The 23,129-nt window shown below is 43.7% G+C and overlaps 2 protein-coding genes across 5 annotated transcripts in view; one reads left to right on the forward strand and one right to left on the reverse strand.

Annotated features, from left to right (window-relative positions):
• Positions 1-504: 504 nt before the first annotated feature.
• Positions 505-10,725, reverse strand: LOC119163295 (ubiquitin-conjugating enzyme E2 W). Of its 2 annotated transcripts, XM_075873713.1 has the most exons (7): positions 10,461-10,725; positions 10,179-10,258; positions 9,984-10,075; positions 9,269-9,371; positions 6,707-6,862; positions 5,039-5,114; positions 505-1,151 (listed from the first exon to the last, which is right to left on the reverse strand). In XM_075873713.1, exons 2-7 carry the CDS (start codon positions 10,254-10,256, stop codon positions 1,138-1,140), a joined length of 519 nt encoding a protein of 172 aa, XP_075729828.1. In that variant the 5' UTR covers positions 10,257-10,258; positions 10,461-10,725; the 3' UTR covers positions 505-1,137. The 2 variants fall into 2 exon arrangements, with proteins under 2 accessions (XP_075729828.1, XP_037271156.1); XM_037415259.2 differs by lacking the exon at positions 10,179-10,258 and having other exon boundaries at positions 10,461-10,720.
• An 848-nt stretch (positions 10,726-11,573) lies between these two features.
• The window catches only part of cora (erythrocyte membrane protein band 4.1 like coracle), a 63,280-nt gene continuing 51,724 nt past the window's right edge, over positions 11,574-23,129 (forward strand). The window contains exons 1-5 of one of the 3 annotated variants that reach the window (XM_075873708.1): positions 11,574-11,770; positions 18,763-18,931; positions 19,869-19,973; positions 21,274-21,316; positions 21,448-21,523. In XM_075873708.1, coding sequence (XP_075729823.1) covers positions 18,779-18,931; positions 19,869-19,973; positions 21,274-21,316; positions 21,448-21,523 — 377 coding nt within the window. In that variant the 5' untranslated portion in view covers positions 11,574-11,770; positions 18,763-18,778. Of the gene's footprint in view, positions 11,771-15,916; positions 16,085-18,762; positions 18,932-19,868; positions 19,974-21,273; positions 21,317-21,447; positions 21,524-23,129 lie in introns of those variants that run through there. The other 2 variants (XM_075873710.1, XM_075873709.1) reach the window with 2 other exon arrangements.

Raw genomic sequence — 23,129 nt, forward strand, 5'->3', positions numbered from 1 at the left:
TAAGATATTTTGATATTAGTCAATTTTCCTGTGACTCGTTTATTGACATTGACACTAGCTTGACGTCAGGTTATAGTACGAATTCTGGTAACTTCCCTATGCAGTCTGGCTGGTTGTGATGAAATTGGACAACTAAACTACCAAAACGGCCACCTGTGCATCACCAACAGAGCCACAGTGAGGAGTAGCTGTGGAAAAATAGTGATATACTGTGCTGCAACGTCAGTGTACAGCAGCAAAAGCAACTACTGTTCAAAAACACACTGCAATTACTTTTTTCAAGGTACTTAGTAGATCACTTTTTGGGCCCTTGAGGTCTTGGCCTTTATTAGACGCCAACAAATGACAACCCAAAATTTTCACGTTGGTGCCCTTTAAAAGTGACAGCCCCATCCTTCGCTTCAACAGATGCAGCAGTCCTGATATTCGTCAGGTAATGTCAGCACTGCCAGATGCGGTAAGTAATGAAAATTCTTTTTTTTGCAAACAATGAAAAGGCAGACGTAAAATTGGCATGGTCTTTATTCCTAGACGCCATACATCGCACAACAACGTTTAAAAGGGGAAGAAAAACACACTTGTCCTCTCAACTGGCGGCACTGTTATAACTTCTTGCAACGGGCTTTATTTTATATTTAAAACACTTTTTTTTTCCTTATCTGCACAGGCTTCGTTCATTCACCGATGGCAGTCACGTTGGCTAGCGGGGTCCATCCAACAATTGAAGTCGTCCTTGGTCTCGACAAGTCACTAGCAAACGGTTCTAAGCTTGGAGGGAACATAATTAAAAAAAAAATGAAACTACAGTTTTATTCGTCCAGTGCGGTAGTAGTTGGTGTGGCCCAGCCGAGAGCCCCCGGGGCCTGCCCAAAAACGAGGCTGCACGTCGAAGTGGCCATTCTCGAAGCCGTGCCGCTGCTGCCGCCGCCTGTTGTCACCACTTGCAGGCAGAGAGGTGTTAGGCTTTTTTTTTTTTTTTTTTTTTTTGTGCCCGACACTACTCACTTCCGCTGCACCGGGAAGGGACATACCGGATGAGTCAATTTATTCCACTGGCAGATGGCAGCACCGACCAAGCAATCAGGGCAGCGTGACTAGAGGAAGTGGCAGAGGTGAGATAGGAGGCGCACCCTGGCATCAGACCGAGTCGTCTAGCAAAGTGGCAGAGGGGAAAGAAAGAAAAAAAAAATGTTAATGTTAGCAGCATTATCAGTTCAGCTGCAATTGTGAAGCAATGAACGTGATGGCAACAAATTGCAAAGGCCAGTGGCTACCAGATTTGGATCCAACCCCACATAGTAGCTCTAAAGAACACTGGTTCAAGCGAAAACAACACCGCATATCCACCAAGTAAATGATGAGGAGCAGGCGAAGCAGTAGGATTGTTCAGTGTTACCTTAACTCACCTGTGACATAGACCACTCACGCATGTAAACAAGTGACAAAAGCTGTGTACAATTACACAGTACAAGGCTTGTTGGTCATACATGGTATGTTGTTCTAAGTTTTGAATTTCATTTTACCTTCATTATTACTGCTTTGTGGTATCTAGCCTGAAATCGGCAAAGAGGAGGTCTGTGCACGTTCCCCCTGGTGGGGAACGTGCACAGACCTCCTCTTGTTTCCAGTGATACGAAATGCGTTGTAGGGCCTGTTGAGACGCCACATATGGCACAATCCAGTGGTCTGTGATGATCGTGCTCATCACACCTACGACGCACACCAAGAAACAAGCCTCAACCTTAAGGAGGTTCCCCCTACGACAGTCGCTCCAGAAAGAGAAGTGGCTTTTGCGCCGTCTGACGGCTCAACGCAGAGGAAGCGGTGAGAGTACAGCACCTGCACGAACCCTCCACACGAGTGTAGAGATCATAAAGTTTCCTTAAGTTAAACTAGAGGGGACCCCGGCACTGGGGTCGAACAGCGACCATGGGAATTACGGGTATGACATGAATTTGCCTAGCCTTCGTGCTTACGGGAGCGAATTCCACTAGTGGCTTCCTTTATTGCTATGTTTTGGTTTTGTTTCAAACAAAGAACAGACTGTTTTGAACTTTGTGAGCCAATTTGAAATGATGATTTCAAAAGGTAAAAGTGGTGAAGCGCAACTGTCGAACATTTGCCGATTGTTGTTTCGTGACAAAGCAGCTTCAAGCCACACGAAGCCGGAATGAACGTAAAGCGCCAGAGTTCCCTTTAGTGTATATTTAAGAAACTCTGTGGTAGAGACAGCACATGCGCCAGCACTCAAGACTGTAACCTTACGATCAAAGTTCAGAATTGCTGATCAAGCAACGCAGCCAAGTCAAGAGTGCCACAATGCCCTTACAGATAAGTGTCGGAAAAGCATGAAAGTGTGTCTGAGATTATGTACTTAATTTTGTAAACGGGACAATTGAGAGCAGGCAAGGCATATACAGTAGACTCCTTTTAGACGGAACTCGAAGAGGCAAGAAAATTGGTTCTATTTATGAGAAGTTTCATTTAGGCAAGGCCCACAAAATGAATGAAATATGACTTTATTTCAAAAGCACCGCCTGTGGCTGACTGAACAAAAACATTTTAAAGTATACAATATTTGTACAGTTGGTTATAGAGCAAAATGTTGCTAATATTGCTTACAGATATTTCTGTTTACAGCCGCACTTTTTCCAGAAACTATCTTAAAGACAAGACCATGCCGCTTTTTAAAACGGCTTATACATTCATCGCTCACCCACAAGTGCTCGATCCCCATGCGAGTAGCAATCTCTTTGGCCTTCTCTTCGAAAACTGGGCCGCTGATTGGGAAGTTCGCACTGCGCGCATGCTTGAATCAGAGAAAAAGAGCATCTTCGATTTCTTTGCACGCCGCCGTTCTCATCCGCATTCTGTTCGTGGTGAAGTACCGAAGCTTTGCAGCTTCTTCAATTTTCCCTTTGTTCTTGAGTATCCTCAGCAGTGTGGACTTGGGAATATTGAACTTCTTCACGATTTCTGTGTTTGATAGGTCGTTGCGGTCAAGTTCTTGAATTATTTTTAATTTCGTTGTGAGCAAAAGTGCATTTTGCTGCTGTTTTTTGTTTCCATCACAAGTTCACGACGAGATGGACACAATAAAGGTGGAAACGAGATGGATTATTTGCTGCTCTGCGTGTGCAAACATGTGCAATCCCTGGATTGGCTTGGCTAGGCTAGCTTCGGCATTTGTTTCTTGGTTGCTAAACTGCCGTGCCCGTTTTAGTTTCATTTAACCGATGTAAGCGAAAAAAAAAAAAAAAGTTCAGATTACCTGAAACTTTTTATCATTAAATATACAGGAGACAAACCAAATGTGCCTAGATAGTTTTGTTTATGCGGATCTCCCGTTTAAGCGAGTTTCGTTTAGTGGGAGTCGACTGTACTTTCATTTCCATAGTCTTAAATTTGGGTCATATCATCCAAATTTGGACTCGAATGCATAGATGACAGCCAACACTATCTTTAAATACGGCTCGTCGCCACATGACAAGGTTATCTCAAGCAATTTCACATACTAATAATTAGAAATTGGATGCCACATTTGAGTCTGAGTCTCGTACGTGCCATTGAGCTATCACCTTGGCAGTGCATGTGGTGCAGCACTGCTGGCTCGGTTGAAAGTGTACGGCATACTTCAATAGGAGTGGTGGTTTACTGCAGTGACGTGGAGCACAGCTTGCCAAGAAAAGCCAAAGCAGTTCCCCATCAACCTCAACACACCCTGGCATAGTCGGGACGGGTATGAAAAAAGAAACAATTTCATGGCAAATGTGCCCATACAGAATAGGAAGCACTTCAGCGGTGATCATGCGAACTCGGTAGGTGACGTGCTGCTCACAACTGTCCAGAGACGATTGGCGTTATGCAGCAGGTACTGTTTTAATGAAGCAGGACCAGTTTTGGACCACAGTACATTCAAACCTCATTGTGACGAAGTAGCATATTGCACAAAAATTAGTTCATTATATCCAAAAATTTATTATAAAGGTATATTTCTAATTACAATGTCTATTGCAGGATTACTTTTCATTCGCTTTGTTATAACTGATATTTTGTTATATCGAGGTTTGAGTGTTTATCATGGTACAGATTTGCACATGCATATCAAGAAAAGTTGGACGAGTCTAATCATCCGCCCACTCTGCTGCAATGTTTGCTACTGTGCACGCATTCCCTGTCATAGTTATGAAATACTCCTTGGTATTGACAGCGTACTCATGAATAACGTTGCACTAATTAGCATAGTGCACGTGTTCCCTGCCATAGTTATGAAATTCTGCTTGGTATTGCCACCACATGCAATTTATTGCACGGTGGCTGAAAATCAGAGAGCTGAAAATTCTTTCCTGCACTTTAGTAAAAAGGGAAAAGAAAGACCTTGTGTTGACTATAAGCAACATTTACTGTGGCACCACACTTATTTCTTCCCTTTGGTTTTGGGACATAAACCCCAGATGCAGTAGACTTTCTTTAAACGGAACCTGATGGTACCAAAAAATTATGTTCTGTTTAACAGACGATTTGCTTACAGAGAGATAAATGGAGGGCCAAATTCAAGTATTAAACCAATCAATTGGGCCAGTTGTTCCATGTAACCGGCTGTTTCATTTCAGACGTTGCCCCGCCGCGGTGGTCTAGTGGCTCAGGTACTTGGCTGCTGACCCGCAGGTCACGGGATCGAATCCCGGCTGCGGCGGCTGCATTTCCGATGGAGGCGGAAATGTTGTAGGCCCATGTGCTCAGATTTCGGTGCACGTTAAAAAACCCCAGGTTGTCGAAATTTCCGGAGCCCTCCACTACAGCGTCTTTCATAATCATATGGTGGTTTTGGGATGTTAAACGCCACATATCAATCAATCATTTCAGAAATTTCCATTCACTGTTTATGTATTATTACTTTAATAATACCAGCGGCCTCTGTTAGGAGATTTGTAACCAGCAGTTACGGTGTACTACTGTTTACCACATACTTGTGCCAGCTTTCCAGAATGAACGAGGTTCTACAGTATACTACTGGCACAGTGAATGGCAGACTTACCATGGTACCACCACTTGGTCTTCTTGGGGTTTTTGTTGCATGTCTTTACATAGAGCGAGTTGTCAGGTGGTCGCTTCTGAAAGAAGTAAAATAGAACTCAAATTCTGAGGTTTCACATACCAAAACTACCTATATTATAATTATGAGGCACTTCACAAAGAGGAGGGAGGTGGGGGGAGACACCGGATTAAATTTGACCACTTGGGGCTCCTTAATGCGCACCAAATTCATCGTAACAAGCCTGAAGCCTGAGCTAGTTGGTCATACTTCACAATGGAACAGCAGCGCAACCACATTCGGACAGTGGCATTTTTAGTGCGGAGCGCTTCAGGTTCCTGGCTTTCTCATGTTATCTCGTGTAGCGTGATCATTCCCACAGTAAAGCACTCAATGCAGGCCATAAAAGCAAGTCCAGCAATGCTCAAACATGGGTGAAAATTAACTAAGGTTCATAATGATACAATTAACAGAAATAGCCAACGAGCAATTGCATTAACTCAATTGCTAAAACGTTTTGAAAACATGGGACTGACAGCATATGTAAACTACCGTAAAAAACGGAAAGTCTATCAAGCTCAGCAAACAGGACCCCACATGTCACAAACGAGGTTCTAATTACGCTCGGGAAACCCTACATGTTTACCTATATATCAGAGAAAACTATCACTGGGTGCTCGGTTGACACATTTTTGAACATTTCACAGAAGTGGAAATGACATACAAGCCTCTCTCTCTTTTTTTCTTATTCTTTTATTATTTATTTGTATAACAATCCCACCGAGGTGTGGCTGCTGTGGCCAGAAATCAAACCCACACCCTCCTAGTCACCAGGCTAATTAGCATTTCAAAACATCAGTTTGTGCATACTGAAAGCAAACCGAGATGTGCCTGCCAACTCTCCTGAACTTTTTTCACGAAGTTACGAACTCTGGCTCAGTCTACAGTTTTAAAAATGTCTTGTCACGCTACGCTGCATGGAAAATTCTCACCGTCAAACTTCTCTTGAGCTCATAACAGGGATCACAAAAAAAGACAGTTGTACTTTCGTGGTCCTAACGCGACGACACAATACATCATGTTTGGAAGTGAAACTTTGCTTTGAACAAGCCTCATCATTGTACAGTTCATAAAAGAGGTAATTTGACGAGTTATGTCAACACCATCAACGGAATACCTTGACTGTGTTCTGAATAGGGGCTTCAGTAAGTAAACCAATGAAGAAGAGTTTACCTGTCTATTAACACAGCACATTAGTTTTTGTTCTTTTTTTTCTATTGGTGACTCATAGACCTCGCGACCCAAAGTTTCATGTTGAAAAATTTTTATTTCTGTAATCTGTTAATGTCGTACTCGAATTCGCTATTTTGTTTTCAGGAGTGATAGTGTGTCCTAGCCCAGCTGTTCTTGCCACAATCTTAGTTAAAAAACATGGAAGAGAGAACGTCACTAAACAAACGTTTTGAAAAGTGAACTTGTTTGGTTTTTTACAGGGCAGCAACGTTTGCCTGTCTATGTTTTGACTATTTTTCCTCATCTATCTTCTGCCTTCGAATGCTGAAGTTGTCAGAAAAGCGTGGCGCATCCAAAAACGCTGAATCAGTTGTCCGACCGACATCCCATCGAAACGTGTCCCGTTTCCCTTCGCCAACCCAAAGTGCACACGCGCACCTTCTCCTTGCAGCTGGACAGCATGGAGATGATGCTGAGGCAGACGGACTGCACGGACAGGGCGGGCGACCAGTCGTCTGTCAGGATGGACAGGCAGATGTGGCCATTGCTGTACACGTGAGGGTGCACCGGAATGTTGGGCCCCAGGAAGGTCACCTGCGGCAAGAATAGAGAAGAAACAAAATGTTGAAGAAGTGCACAAAGTGCCAAGATTATGCAGTTCAACTCAGATGTCAGGGTTGTTCGAAAGAGAAGGTACCAAACAACACTACGGCTGCAAATGAAGACGTCGTTCACGGTGTACGTCAAGTGCCCGATCACAATTATCCCATCAGTGAATGAGCCTAAGAATTCCTAATTTCCAGAATTCCTGTGGCCGTGATGAGACCAAGACCTTTACAGTATCCTTGCATTTGTCGTTCGAGTTGATGTGCTTCTTTTTTCGATTTTTTTTCCATAAGACGAAACGCGTGCAAATCGCAGGTGATAAATGCTGGCCGGCTCGACACCTTCCACTTTCGGAAATCAGATGGCAGCTCGCAGCTCCTCAATCATCGAACTTTGCAATGTGGACGCCATCTTGTGCTCACACACACTGCTGTGTCAATCGGACAGCACTCTTTATAAGCGTATCTGCCCTCTCCTGCGCATGCAAATCATCTTTAGATGTTTCACTACGTTCTCTCATAGCAGCATAGACATCTATGCTAACGATCTTGTTGTTAAGATGTTTCACACCTTTTAATTTGAACACACGTTGTGCAACAACCAGCTATAACAAAGTGAACAGAAAAAAAGAGTCCTGCCATCAATGCAATGTTACAACCACAAAGTTTATAACACATGTCCGGATGAAGTTTAACTACGGGTTCGGCACTGCCAGAGTGCAATTATTTCTATACCAACAACAATGTACTACACTGTGTAGCACACACAAGAAATGAACACAGTACAGCAGGCGAACAAAAGGCCACTTATCACACCTTTTGAGACATACTTACACATCGAATGCAATGCCTTACAGAAATTGGCAGGTGACATTTGCCCCTTCCAGAAACCCATACCTACATTGTTTCACGTCAATTTTTTGCAATAGAAGTGTATTTGCGAGGACCGTATTGTGTTTGATCAAGCGTGCGAGCAAACTGCAATTATCTCTGACCGCAAGCCAAACAGTGCGATTTGAGTTTCTTTAGTGCGGAAGTATCCAAGCCCCAAGATGATCAAAGCATCCGAAAAGCAACACCTTCCATAGCGCTGTACAGATCTGCGGCATTTGCCAAACTGGAAAAATGGGATTTTAGCAAACATGCAAGATATGCTTAAAAAAATATCAGGAGACACAAAAGAGTCCCCAAGACTGCTAAATTTTGGCAAAGAAACAACTGACTAGAAATCGTACAAATTGAAAGGGTCATTACATGTACAGAACATATGGCTTGTGTAATTATTTTTTCCTCTTGGTGTTCTATAGTTTTTGGAATAACGATGTTTGCCACTGTTGCAGCAGTGCCTCTTTTCAAGCGTATTCTGGTTGCACATTCAAGCAAATGATAAAAATAGGCATGGTTTTGCGAGATCGTAAACAATTGCAAGGCGGGAAGAATAAGGATAACGTTTCTGCGCATGATAATTGTGGCAACAGTACATGAAGGGGACAGCACGTGAGAACTTCCAAACAAGCAGCATTCTCTGCTTGTCTACTAAGTTTGAAATACCATAGACCAAATCAGTAATGTAACTTTGACCTTTACTGAGAGCACAAGTCTGACACCCGTTGCAATAAATCTGTAGCGAAACAATGCACCATCAGTCATATTCACAAAGGAAAGATTCATACATGCACTAAGAAGTTAATGACAATATATTTAGATGCTGCTGCCAAGCGACTAGGAGTCCATTCCTCTGTGTTAACAGTACGTATGTTACAGGTGAACAGATTTAAAAAGAGGTTTTGCTGTTGCTTTTATAGCTAACACTACAATCATTTTATGGTGTATGCATAGTGCTTGGTAGGTGTACGTCAAGTTTTTAAACTTATAATGTTTTCTTAACAATACTTGCTATCAATCTTGGGCACATCTTTTTTAAAGGCAATGTAATCGGCACACAGTGTTGAAAGAAGCAAAGAACTATGCAGGCAACATCAGCATGCAAAGCATTGTTCACAGGAATTGCCAAGCACAGAGTTTTCTCAAGCCAGATGACCATTCCAGTAATGGAACACAGAGCACACCCTAAAGGATGCAGTGCAATGATTCTACTGTTTACGGCATAAGGTGGCATCTATGTGCTCACGCCGTTCACGACATGGATGCAGTGCAAGCGCCGCTTCAAAGTAAAGAAACGCATGCAAGATGACAATTTATTCATTGTTGCACATGCATTTCTTTGCTTTACCATCGAGTGTGCATGCAATAAGCTGTTCAACAAAATGTAAAAGTATTTAGATGAAAGCTCTAGACTGGAAACTTTAAAGATACCAACATCTGTGTGCACTCCATTACGTTAATCACTTTGCACTTCCGCCCAACTAGCTGGCATCTCAGATCAAGCGCATACCTCTGGAGAGTCGAATGGATATTTGGAGCTAAACTTGAACAGCAGCTGAAACTTCTCTCCTTCGTATAGCGTGCCTTTGGCACCTTCCATGTCAACGATCCACCTGCGAAAAGTGAATGAACAGTTCTGTAGCAAAACATTCAATACGAAACTACGGAGCACCAATCATAGTACCTAGTATAAACATCTTTAGACGGCATAATAGTTTGCTCTCTCGTGACAACATCTATACGTTATTTCAGTTTGATTCCTGACACAGGTAGGTGTGCCTAAATGCACCTACGTGCGTTAAGACAGGTCGGGAAACCGAGAAAAACGTGCACGGCGCTTAGAAGTCAGAACTCCAAGCTTTAGCGTGGATCTAGCTCGAACTGCACGGAAATTTTGCGTGGACAAGAGAGACGGCAAACGATGCTAGAGATAGGCGCGCGTACCAGCAGCCGTACTACTTATCTCGACCGTTGTAGCATGCCAGATACGGGAGACGCGACAAAGACTACAACAGAACTAAACAAAAGCTCCGCGCGTCGTGTGACACAGGTGGAATCGAAAACTTGTTCAAGGGATCGCGCACGCGAAATATGATCGCGTGCGCGAAACATGAGAAACCACGAGCGCGCAGTACCGCGCTTGCTTTAGCAGCCTCGGCAGGTAACTTTTGACGTAGTACAATAAAACGCAAGAGAAGCGGGGGGGGGGGGGGGGGTGCACTTACTGCGTTAGGTTGGATCCAACGTTGTCAATGTCTACGTTCACGCCCGGCGGCGGCTCTTTCTGCATGGAGAGCAGCTCCTTCTGAAGCCTCTTCTGCCAAAATATAAACACAGGGTGGCGGATCTTTGAGTCGCGGTTTCCATCGTCGCGAAAGCGCGGCAGCATGAAAAGGAAACGGGGTGGGGTTAGCACCTACTAGGAACAGACTCCCCGCGCTAGACGTCGAAGGAGCGTCCATTAGATACTTGCATGCATTTGCTCCGAGAAGCGCCATTTCTGTGGGGGGGCCCCATGGAAAAATGCAGAGAACACGCGTTGGGGGCCACCCGCAACGACAAAACGGTTGTGATCGCGTACGCCACCAAGTCAAATAAACAGGCGAACGAAGGCGTCACACCACGACAACACACTGCTAGGCGATGTGTTTTCGGATAGCGGCGGCCCGAAACCGAGCGACATAGCGCTTCGGAAAACTAACCTGCATTGACGCCATGGCGTTTTCGCTTGTGGTCGATTGGCCTTTCAGTCGGACGGTGAATCGCGTAGCCTAGGCATTGCTAAGAGTTCCATTCACACTGTCCGCTCCTGTGGCGGGGAGAAAACATTCAGGAACGCACGGTTCAGATCACTGTGTCACGGGTGGACCGCGAAAGAAAGAAACACTACTGAAAATACTCCAACGAGCGTGCGAATCCACGTACGAGTTGTATTCAGTGCTAGAAAGTGCGTCAATCAGCTGTGAGCGCTTACCGTGTATCGAGGAGACAACTAGCGCCACCTTGGCGGTTCACTTATGTCCACGCGCTTTTTGATTGGCGCCATAGTTTCTCACAAGCCATTCGACAGCTTCAACGGCAACTTGAGCAATTTTGCTCATGCCTTTACACGTTAACTGATTTAATCGGTTGTGCTGTTGCCATCCGCAGTTGCTACGGCTGTAGAAGTCGTAGCTTTATTGGTACATTGTTAGTTTTCAGTAGTTATCTGCTGTTTGTGAAAGCGCGCAGTCCCTGAGATACATTTTTTCCTCGCGTTTCTTGCCTGCTTTATGTGCAGAGATTACGAGGTTCATAGTGTAACCACAGAACACCTACCATAGAACCCTACAACTGGTTAAATAGAAAATTTCGCTGATAAATATTTCAGTACCGACTTCCTGGATATTTGCACATGACATTCGTTGAGTGGGTACCCAAGTTAGATCTCGCTGTGTCGACAGGCCCTGACAATTTATACAAGTTATTATCTATACAAAATGTTCCTGCCACATTCCGACATGGGAAGATTTCAGCCAAGGTTCAAACCATAGAGTTTCATACAATATTATTGTATGAAACTATGGTTTCAACCAAGAGATTAATGACATCATTACGCAGAACCGAAAAGTTATGAAGTTAACACGCTTGGAGCGACCACATCCGATCTGGTCTTGCGTGAACAGGCACATGTGTTCTCTGGTACGGACGCGCCACGCCTGTAAACGTGCTTTTTGTCCCATGTACCGGATACAAATTGCATCAAATTGAATGAAGCAACGTCAAACTGGTAGGTGTTCTGTGGCAACGTCCGCGGCGCAAAAGCACGCTAGGGGCGCTGCCGTCGGCATTCGGTTTGGCTCTGATGAGCAGGGAGTTGAGGGAGTGTCCGCGATTCCGTGGTGCGACGGACGGATTTTCTCGAGGATTTGTGTTTTTTTAATCGAAGTGCACGAACGGGATAAGAATACGAGGGTGCGCCCTCTTACGAAGTAAGCCAAGCCTGCACTGGCCATCAGCAGCTCACCCTCTGGTAAGTCGCGCCTGGAAACGGTGCTCCCTCCGTTGCACCCATGACAGCGATCCAAAACTTTTCTCGCCCGGGGAGCGTTTGCACGAAAAAAGAAAGTATGCTATGAGGCTTAGCTTCGCCATGTTGCGATCGGCGACGCCCAAAACGCTCTACTCCGGCCGAACTTTTCGTCTCCGATCGTGCTATTGCCTCACAAAATGGTCGATAATTCCTGTCTCCGTCGACAGAGTCCGGAGCGGAGGCCGTTACCGTGGGGAATAGCGTCCTCTGCGGACGCCGTCCGTCGCTTATGGCCGGTTCGGAACGGTGATTAGTAAACATTGCGAGCCGATTGCTAGCTGGCGGTGCGTTTGACAGCGTCCACTTCGACCACTTTCGAACTCCGCACGAATCTCTGAGCTCCGTGGCGTACGTTGCGTGGAATTGCGTGCTGCACTACCTGTTAGATCGCGCGCATTCCTAGGAGAGAGCCGGGCGGCGGTATGTGCCACGAACGGGGCGGAGGCACTGGCGACCAGTTTTTTTTTTCGCGGCGTGTGTTGTCCTTTGGCGCGTCATCGGCGATTCGAATCACCCCTCTCGCTTATAGTCGGCGTTCTGGTGTTTACTACGATCGCTGGCGATCTTGGCATCGGTGGTGACCCACAGGCGTGGCGCAGCTTTCGCTTGTTTGGCACGGGGTGGCCCGAGGCAAAGGACCGTGTCAAGGAAATCAAAAAGGTGGTCGAGGGGGCGCGGCCCTTCAATTCGCGCTCGGGATCCCGAGGAAAAGTTGTAGAAGCGGGCCTCTATTGCGATGTTGTGATCCGTGGGGTACGGCGTGGCGTCACTAGCCATACGGCGTTTATAGCGTCGCAGATAATACCGTCTCGCTATACGTGCCAGTTGCGCAAAACGCGCCGTGCATCCGTCGATTATGTTTTGTATTGCGCGATGGAGCGTGAAAAGCAATTGTACGCGGCCGTTGCGCAGGATAGACGCTATTTGAGTCCTGCTGCGCGTAAAGCGTGCAGTGTGTTGAGCAGAGGAAGAAGAAAAAAAAAAGCGCACGGGGCCAGTCTGAGGTTTCGGATTTCTCGTTGCGAAGCGAACGCTAGGAACTTTCGTGCACTCGTGGCGAAATCGTCGCGGCAAGCGCCTGACCTCAAATCTACGTTTGGTGATCTTGCGTATATGAAAAAAAAAAAACTGTGTAAGAAAAGAAAAAAATCAAGGAGTGACTCAACGTGTGCAAACGCAATGGCATATCCTCGACCTCTAGATTGCGGGGAAGTGACGTTTTTCATGCAAAAACTTCGCACAACTGGTGGTGTGCGTGCATTTGTACCTGAGATGATGTTGATCTCAAATGTGATATCGATGTGATTGAATTCAGCAAAAGCGTCACACATTGTATCCTCGACACATTCTACACGTGTTTTTTTTTTTTTTTTTACTACGCTTGCGCCTTATAATAGTAGGACACGTTAAGTTAAAATGAAAACTGAACTGTAGTTAGGGCAACTATGTGTATGCCGCCTTTGCTTTTACTGCACAAGTACTGTCTCAGTAATTTGATCTGTGCAGTAGTGGCGTGTTTTCAAGGACATATGTTGTAGCTTAAAGAGTGCTGTAAATCTCTTGTATCTCCACTCGCAAAAAAAAAAGAAAAAAGAAAACAGCTTGGTGTTTGACAGGTTTCCTGATTCGTGATTGCTTAGAAGTCATGCATTGATTTTTCGCTTTGCTCCCATGGCCTTGGGAACAGTTCTCTTGTATTTGTGCTCATGCTGTTACCTGTGTCTGTGCTAGTTGAGAAGAAGGCACTTACCTCCGAAGCATAGTCTAGAAATGAACATTTAGAGTTTTCGGTCATGATTCGCTGATCTACAGCTATCGGAAGCCAACTTTGACCCTTCAATAAGCCAGCATGGAAACGATGTTTTGCGATATCATCATAAAGAAATGTTATTGAAAAATGTCAGTGCATGACAAAAATGGCACAAGAGGACTAACAAGACGTTCAAATCTTTACATTTCTGTGTCACAAACAAAGTCCTCAAAAGATCAGAGAAAGCACTTTAGAAATGGAATTTACATACTTACTCTAAACTTTTGGAATGGTTACACTTGCAGAAAGTAGGTTACATGAATACACACTTTTTTAGGGCTGGCTGTTTTTACATTGAAAGAAAAACTGCAATAAATGGGTCCCATTTTTGTAGCAAAGCTGTATATAATTAGGCAGAACCAAAATGCTCCCACCTTACACATGCTAAAACTCATAGTGTATCATGTATGTGCCGCATAATTGGTGAATCCCCACTATTGGCCACTGGTCCTCGTAAATGATAAGGACCGCAGGTGAAACATATTGTACGCACCACTGAAAGTGGGCAAATCACACTACTCATCTCCGGTCCACTGTAAATGAAGGAAGGTGCACACGGGCAAAGACCAATCAAGATTTCTTAACAGACATAAGCAGTCATTAAAAGAACTTCAGTGGACTGTTGGAATTAAATCATCGTTGACCATTAGGGCCGCATATTTCAGCTTGGCTAGTTAACCATCTACACAGAGTGCTTGGGCAGTGTTTATTGAATGTTCACCGGGGTGCAACTTTTCGCATACCACATTGTGAAATGAATATTTTCCAATCTAACATGTTGCAAAATCCGTTCAGGAACATTATTCATCTAAGCTGGTGATATAGGTGCCTTGAGTGATAGGCGAGTGCTCGTCATGATGACTGTATTGGGTGTAGGCTTATTTGCTCATTTGTCTCGCTGAGGAAAGCTTTTTTTTTTTATAGCAAGAGCTGTTGTGAGATCACAACGAAGGTGTCACAATTGTTCACCGCCTGTATCCGTTATCGTGCGTAATAAGAAAAATATATCCAGGATGGAATGAGGTTCAAACCTGAGTCCTCTCCCTGACAGCTCAGTATTGTACCACAGAGCCATGCCGGTTCTCAAAACCCCTGCCCACGAGAACCCTGTACAAGCATTATGTCTGGATGGAACCGTTATAACGTGTGTAAAACAGAGCAGTAGAAGAGTAGAATAACAACCAGGCGTCGCATGATGTGAATTGTGTAACCAAGCATCACACAATGTAAATTATGCATCGACTGGGTCGTTGAGTGCTTCTAACTATTACAAAGGGCTCAGCCCCAACTCTTGGTTATCAGCCACTATCTATTACTTGAGTAGTGGGTGCTCTGCAGGTGCAGTAGCCCTAAGAGAGTTTGCTGGTTCTAAAAGACACTTTTTCAAGTTTTTGCTGTGCGGTGCTTTCCACGAGGACATGACAGGTTTCGGCTTGTCGTCGCAATAAGTGCTTCTCTGCATTCGTGAGACTTGCGTAATTTCTGGCAGTCAGTTGAATTAGGAAGGATCAGAGGACAAAGGTCTACTCAATGCTATTTCTCATAGGCACTGAGCTGTGTCACCAGCTGGAAGACAGAAACAATTCCTTATGTTTCATAACAATCACTATACCGTAGGTGTATAGTGAGAAATAGCTTTTTGGTGGGGTGAGGAGGGTTCAACTCATTATTATGCTCGTGCATGTGTTTTTATGTTGTCTCCGTGTAGATTTACAATGTGTCAAGAACATAAATGTGCGTGTAAGGGTCAAGGAAGAAAACATCTGCTTATGCCTCTATACCCACGCCCTACCACCGCTCTCCCCCTCCCCCAGCCAGCATTCAACACAGGTTTCACCCCCCCCCCCCCCCCCCTTGAATCCTGATAACACTCATGATTTATCTGTACACGTCTATTTTGTTTTTCTAGCGTCCTTCCTGTTTGAAACCACAGTCTTGACCACCTATCTCGTAGTATATCTTGTGCTTTGTGAAATGCATAGCCACATTCAAATTACATTAGTGAGAGAGAAACTTAGGGAGATTCCTTCTTATGCTGGTCTAGCTTGATATTACATTCCCCTCTGTTTGCTGGGCATTGGCTTCCGCAGCGGGTGAGTGTGCTAGAGGCGATAAGATAAAAGCCAGTTCAAGCGCCCACCACTTGGAGGCATATTACAGGAGCACACCAGGAATTTCAGATAAGGTCCAGATAAGGTCGTTTCAGCAAGACCTGTGGTGAGGCGTTGGCATATCTCCACGAAATGCTGTGTGCTCTGCGAGGCTGCAGGCAAGTTGATGGCCACTTATAGCATTTTCAGCCTGTGTAGGAAAGTTTATTGACCTCACGCTGTTTGAACTGAAGACACTGCAATGTGCGAAATGTAACAGTGTGCTTTGAAATGTGCTTGTTCACTTGAATTCGGTCGTTGGTGTTTCAGTGCAAGAAACCATTTAGTTCCAAGGTGAGGCATTATAGCTTATTTACGTGATTCCATTTTTTTTTGTGTGTGTGTGGGAGGAGGGGGGGGGGGGTCTGTAACATCGTGTGCAATGATGTAGCCCATCTCACTGGAAAAAAAAAAATCTATGAAACATGTTTTGTATGTTATCCCTGTTGGCCAAAAAGAACTTTATTGCCTAGGGTGCCTGGAAATGTAGTATAATAGAGGCAACTGATTTAAGCAAAGTGCGGTTTGCATCTGTGTCCGTAATGTGTTTGACCACTCTACTGCTATACAGGTGGAGAAATATTTCAAACTTTTGAATAATCAATCGAATGCTGTCTGTGAATGGAATATATTCACTTCATAAACACAAGTATTTTTGAAATAAAAAAAATACTTTTTAACACTGAAAACGACCAAAGTTGAAAGTGGAACAAAGCTGATAATTTATATCCATGTGGGTACACTACAGATACAACATAATAACCTAGATAAGAATATCTTACTCTGCAGGCAGCAATCACTTGAACTCTGCAAATCGTCCTGATTATCTAATCAAATGCATTATTTGTCCCTAATGCTCTATTTACACTTTTAACAAACGATGCTCCAAGACATGCACTTTAATAATAGAAACTAACCAAGGTTGCAAATACCGCGATGGGAACATAAGCCGTACGCTTATTGTGAAAACAAATTTTTGGCACTTAAAAACTATTTGCTAAGTGTTGGACAATGATGGTATATTTAACATGCTGTTTATTTGCACCTTATTTAGGTTGTCTTAAAAAATTACTGTCTGTATGTCCATGTCGAGCAGGGATGTCGAACTTACTTTAGCTAGTGCGCCACATTCACAAAATTTGGTGCCACTAGGGCTACAGTGAAGATGGTTGATGCAGAGTGCGTAGGATGGAATTTCAACAAAGTGTCACCAAACGAATGTTGCCATTTGAAAGAACGCCTTTTCTATATCTTATTCACGAATCGCTTGTGAAGGGGATTTGACGTGAAGCTTCAAGAAACATTGACACCGGTTTAAACGATGACTAAAATGTTGATGGCGGTTTACAAATAGGACTTTCATTCTCTAGGGATGTTTAGACTCATAGTGACTGTATGAGGTGCCTCACAAAAAAAAGTGATCTTCAAAACCAGTTTCTTCTCTGTATGTTACCCGAATGAAACATTAATCGCAATAGGTAAGAAAATAGGGCAGTACCATTTAGGCACAAGTTGCAAAACTTTATCCGGCATGAATCCGCGGGCCGCACGTTTGAGACCACTGATCTAGGGCATTGCTGTTTTGAGAGCCGCTCTGTGTAACAGCTTGAATTCTCCCGAAGTGACAGATATGGCTGTAGTAGCACTCTAGAAGAATTGAAATGGGAACTGGTGGGGTGTTTCTTGGGGTCTCTGATCCCACTTTCTGAGTTTTTGATGGGGGACAGCGAACGGTACGAAATAGGTGTTTAATGGTGTGTCTTGCCATTTATAGTTACGTTTCTTAATCTTGTGGTGCTTATCATATAGTCAATATAACAGAAGAAAAAAATTGAGAGCCCTTCTCCTATCAGTAGAGGCAGAGAAGTCAGGCGTGTGCATATGTGACCTATGACTCTTGCTTTCTCTTTCTTTCTTTCGTTCTTTCTTTCTTTCTATTGGATTGTGCATATTCCTTCCTAGCCTTTTCCTTACTCAGTGTTGGTAATTGGAGCTTCATCCATGTGCTTAGAAGCGCAACACTTGGTTCATTTGCTACAGTCAGCAGCAAGGGTCATGCGTTTGTATCAAAGCAACAGTGTTAAGTGGCAACGTAAAATGACAAGTGATCTCGATAGAAGATCTGATCATTGTATCAGAAGCGGCTGACCCCTGGCAAGTGCACGATTTAAAGAGCATCAGTTATTGAAAAACTGCACTTACAAATGCGCACGCGATTGGCTCAAGCTTTAGGGTTGTATCACTGTACGCTCACCAGTGACGTGTCTGTTTTTCTTTTTTCTTTTTGTTATAATGCCACTGTCAGAGAAATCTGTGACTTGTCACCAGCTTTGCTTGTAAAGCAAACTTTCAGCTATATTTATCAGCTTGAGTGGTAATTTATCTTGAGAAGGCGAGAATTGATGCCAGAAGCTACTGTGGATGGACAGGATTAAGGATGCTATCTTAGCCTCAAAAGCATCTGCTTCCACGGGGAGCATGTTTGTTTCTCTCACGCAGTGTGTATACAGCCCAAAATACGGTAGAGCCTTGGGCTGTATTTAGAAGTGCTTGAGAAAATAAGGCTGTGTTCATTGTGAGCTGATCGGTGCTTGTTGAAGTGTAAACCTTCTCGCACTGTTTGTTTATTCCGAAAGCCTGCCCTTAGGCATCAGGATTTGTGGTTTCAAAAATATACGTGCAAATTTGCCTCGTGTATAAAGTCGAACAGCAGAGTGGGCAGATTCGTGAGCCTAGAGGTTAATAGAGGGTGGTTGGCATGGTCGTCGGCACGGTTTTCTCTCTTGGCGGGGCGGCGCAAACCAGTGTTGCATCGCGTCTGGAGGAGGGGGCGGAGAGCACTGGTATAGCTTGGGTGAAGGCAAGTGTTGGTGAGGCTAGAGGGGAGGGGAGGGGGCGAGTGTTTCCTTTACACATCCTGCTGACACAAGAGGTGGTTGGCCATGCCTGAGTTAGGCTGTTCTTGTCTGTAGACGGGCGGTCTGAGCCATGGCCGAGGAGAAGGAGTCGCCTGAAGAAAATGGTCCTGCGGAGTCGAGCCCGTCGAGCAAGTCGCGACGGTCGGGGATCCTGCGTGCCCGCTCGACAACTGCCTGCCGTGTACACCTGCTTGACGGCTCAGACTACGAATGCCAGCTAGATGTGAGTGTGACGACTCGAATTTTAATCGTCTTGTTCAGATCATTCCATAGGAGCAATGTTGCATAGGAGTGCAAGGGCAGTGCATTTTTGATGGTTTCTTGCATATTTACAACAGCCCAGAAGGGATTATGGCAGCACCTACGAGGGCCTTGTTGAGAGGGTTCATACATGTTAAGCTCTTCAGATAACTCAATTAAAAAGAAAAAAGAACTCTCATTATTGGATTGCTAAGAAAAAAAAAATTGTCAGATGGTAGAATTCCTGGTTTGCTGTTGTCCGTGAGTATTGGTGTCAAGTTAATTAGTGTATTATTAACTGTAATTCTATAATGATCTGGTCAATTACATTATGATGGGTTTATATATGTTGAGTTTTTCAAATAGTGATAAAAAAAAAGAAAAAGAAAAGAGGAGGAGCATGAAATAGCTGAGAAGAAAAATTTTCACGTGTAAAATTCCAGGTGTGTCATGCATAAGTGTTGTCATGCTAGTTACCAGCTAATTAGCTGTGGTTTGATAACTGACATTTAGATTAGTTACTTAGCAGCATGCATTGCACTCCAGAAATTCTAGAACTCTTTTTTAAAGTGACAGTTTCAAGAAGCTCATTCCTAAAGCATGCGGCAAAAACTCATTCACTTTCATGGTGCGATGCACAAAATGACATTTTGAGAAAAAAAATAGAGAGAGAGAAAGATGACTAATAGAACACTTCTTTCTTGCAAGCTTCAGTATCTCGGTGCTGTACATCCCTCAGTTTAATTAAAATTAGACATGCCTTATGAACTTGGTGACATAGTTTGGGAGTTCCAGTGTGTATTAATTTCTTCAATAATTAGTTCATTTTTGGTACGTAAAGGAAAGACTGCATTGTTGCTTTGGTTTGTGACTTATTTCGTAGAATCTATTGTTTATGCATGTTTGTCCTTGCTGTGCAGCGCAAAGCCCGCGGAGAACAACTCTTCGATCGCGTGTGCGAGTACCTCAACTTGCTCGAGCGGGACTATTTTGGCCTCACATACAGAGACCATGAGAACACAAGGGTGAGTTACTCAACATTTTGTGTTTTTTTCTAGTTCTTCATTTGGCTAATCTATGAAAGAACTGTGACGTATATTTATTCTATAATTTTCTTAAGCTTTGCATTTGTTGCTTGTTCAGGTAGCTATTATTTTCTTCGGTAAATGCTTTTGGGAAATACCTGCCTTGCTCAATTATTAAACAAAGAAGATTGCAAATGTCAATTCAAATATCAAACCAAATAGTAAAATGTCACTATTGAATACTCAGACCAATACAAGATTGATGACTTGATAACTGACAAATCAGAGTATGAAAGAACAAGGCAAGGGCTATTTCTATTACAGGAAAATAGCCATCTTAATTTTAAGATAAGCACTAAAAGTGAATACCTTATGGATGTCCTAGAAAAGAATCAGTACAAATATCAATTGAAGCTGAATTATCAGATAAAACATATCTGTTGAGCTACAATACCTTGATGATGAGCAAAGCGAAGAAAATATCTTTTTTTTTTCCTTTTTGCAAACTGGTGTTGTTCACAGCTTTGAAGGAAAGGACTCAACTTTTGCTTTTTAGCTTAAATTCAAACATTTTAAATAGCTGCCATAATGGAATTATGACTGTTAATTTGGGAAACTTCTGCACTTAGCCGAATGAACTTTCTCAGTGTGCTTATGAGAAGTTTTTAAAATTACACTATGCGTGACTGATTCTTCCATCGGAATCGCTCGAAATGAAAGCAGAATTACTTTTTTTTGTATCCTCGGTAGAATGTCCTTTATTGTTGCATCTGGGTTGGAAGAAAACTGATTCTTCCATCGGAATCGCTCGAAATGAAAGTAAAATTACTTTTTTTTGTATCCTCGGTAGAATGTCCTTTATTGTTGCATCTGGGTTGGAAGAAATGCTGTTTCGAATTAATTTTTTTACTTTATTCATATCCCCCTTCTACAATTTTATCAGAATAAGCCACTTGTGCAGGAGATAATGGAAATTGAATTAGCTACAGGACAAGGTGGTTTGTTATGAAATATTTGGGCGATTTTCTTTCTTGTCCACGATTTCTTAATTTGCTTTGTTACCGAGCAAGGTCTCGCTTAGTTGCTACCACTAGTAGCCAAAGAGTTTACTATGTACCTATACAAAATGCTGTGTCACAAGCAACAGACCGTAAATTTGCATAATGTATTGCTCCCAGTGTCTGTAATTCTTCTAAGAATTACAGGCACCCGAAATTAAATGAGCCTCTTGACGACGTTTTTACTCTGCTCTCTACAGTAGAGAGGCATAGCCTTTCATTTCTTTTATGACTCTGTGCAGAACTGGGTCAACTTGGAAAAGAGTCTCTCAAAGCAGATGAAACGTAAGTCAAACAACATGTTGCTTATTTTGTACCCCTTAATTTCGCCGCATGCTGATTGACTGGGAATCGGTGATTGGGATTAATCTGTAATGCTTGTAGCTTGGGCTAATTGGGCAACCCTCTCCACCTAGGTCGGCCCTGGGAGATGTCTTTCGAGGTCAAGTTCTACCCTCCCGACCCCTCCCAACTCCAAGAGGACATTACGAGGTGGGTAAAGTTGCCTAACTAGAGTTAACTACCCTTAATTAACTACTAAGTTAACTACACCTTTAGTTAACTACCCCTGACTAGGGTAGAGATAGTTGGTAGAGTGACATGTAGAGCCTGGTCAGCACACCAAGAGAAAGACAATTAAAACGAGCGGATTGGTATTTCCAACTGATACTGTATTTTCTCGCATATAACCCACACCTCTAACTTTGAACTCCCCCCCAAAAAAAGAAAAAAAAATCTTGCGTATAACCTGCATGCTTAGCTTAGAAAACTTTTTTGGGAAGTCACAACTGCACAGTCACAATCTCGTTTACGAAAGGTCTTTATTTCAAAACGATCGCCGCAACGTTGACAGCGCCAATCATCGCCCGACTCCCTGCTGCCATTCAAGGCTTCGTCGCCGCTCTCGAAGACGCAATTGTCTTCGGGGCCATCCAAGCAATTGCTGGTGGCGCACTTTTTGACGCTCTTGCATACCATGTCAGCTGGAATTGCCCTCCACGCATACTAGATTCACTGGTACAGCAGCGCGATGTCTGGCCTCCGCTCGCGCCTCATTGGTGTGAGGTCGTAAAGGCCGTCAGCCATTCACACGGGAAACAGCCGCTTCATGTGCACCTTGAACGGCTTATTGAGGCACACGTCCAGTGGCTGTAGCATGGAACTCGTACCACCGGGTATGATCACGAGGTCGGTGTGGTGGTCAGCGAGGCGTGTTTACTGCGTCAAGGCAGTGGCCTCAAAATGAGTCCAACACCAATATTGATTGCGGTGCTAACATGGCACCTGGCCTCTTCTCCCAGATTATACCTCCTAGCAGCAGCTCTATTGCTGATTTCTTCCGCAGCAGATATAGTCTCGAGTTTTTCTTTCGTGGTGAAAGATTGCCGCCAAGACCCACTCATGGTGCTTCACCAGACAAGGCTGACCAACGGTGCAAACTGGCTACACCTGACTCGGAGGCAGGCGCTGTAAAAACGCTGTTGTGACGCTGTTCATCAAATCAAACAAAGCATGCCAAAAGTGAATAAATGCTACGGAGGGGATTTATTTATGGCCTCTATTGGCTTTTTATTGAAATTGCACCAGACGATGCCAATTGGGATGCGGACCGCACGGCAAGCCATGTATTGCCATGAAGCCGAGCTCTGCTTCCGGATTATTCGCAAATATCCCATACCCCCACTTTTTAGGCAATATTTTAAAAATTTTTAGTGTGGCTTATATATGAAAAAATATGGTATCTAGTTATACACTTAAACCTCTACATAACCAACCTGGATATAAGGAAATACTTGTTATAACAAAGTAAATGAAGAATAGTCTTGCACTAGATACAGTGTGCAGAATTCACTTTTAAAACAAATTTTTAGATATAACCAACTTATTCTCGTATAAGGCACAGCTTTGTCATAATGAGGTTTTTGCGCACTTTATAAGTGCATAGTACTTTAGGGGCCTGGCTTTTCTCCCATGTGTAGATGTCATGGCATAATAACGCTCAAAATCACGTGGTCAACACAGACATTAAACAAGGCTGGCATACTCAAAACCGCGTTAAAATAAGCATACAAGGTCTTATATAATATAGCTATTAAAG

The sequence above is a fragment of the Rhipicephalus microplus genome, chromosome 9 (genome assembly GCF_043290135.1).
Source record: "Rhipicephalus microplus isolate Deutch F79 chromosome 9, USDA_Rmic, whole genome shotgun sequence".
Taxonomy (NCBI): domain Eukaryota; kingdom Metazoa; phylum Arthropoda; class Arachnida; order Ixodida; family Ixodidae; genus Rhipicephalus; species Rhipicephalus microplus.

Bases quoted from the DNA above. Each gene is read 5' to 3' on its own strand.
- LOC119163295 (XM_075873713.1), bottom strand. From the start codon at position 10,256: ATGGCGCTTCTCGGAGCAAATGCATGCAAGTATCTAATGGACGCTCCT. The intron at 10,076-10,178 runs GTAGGTGCTAAC...ATATTTTGGCAG, and splicing joins GCGCGGGGAGTCTGTTCCTA to AAGAGGCTTCAGAAGGAGCT. The intron at 5,115-6,706 runs GTGCGCGTGTGC...TACTTCTTTCAG, and splicing joins TGTCCAGCTGCAAGGAGAAG to AAGCGACCACCTGACAACTC.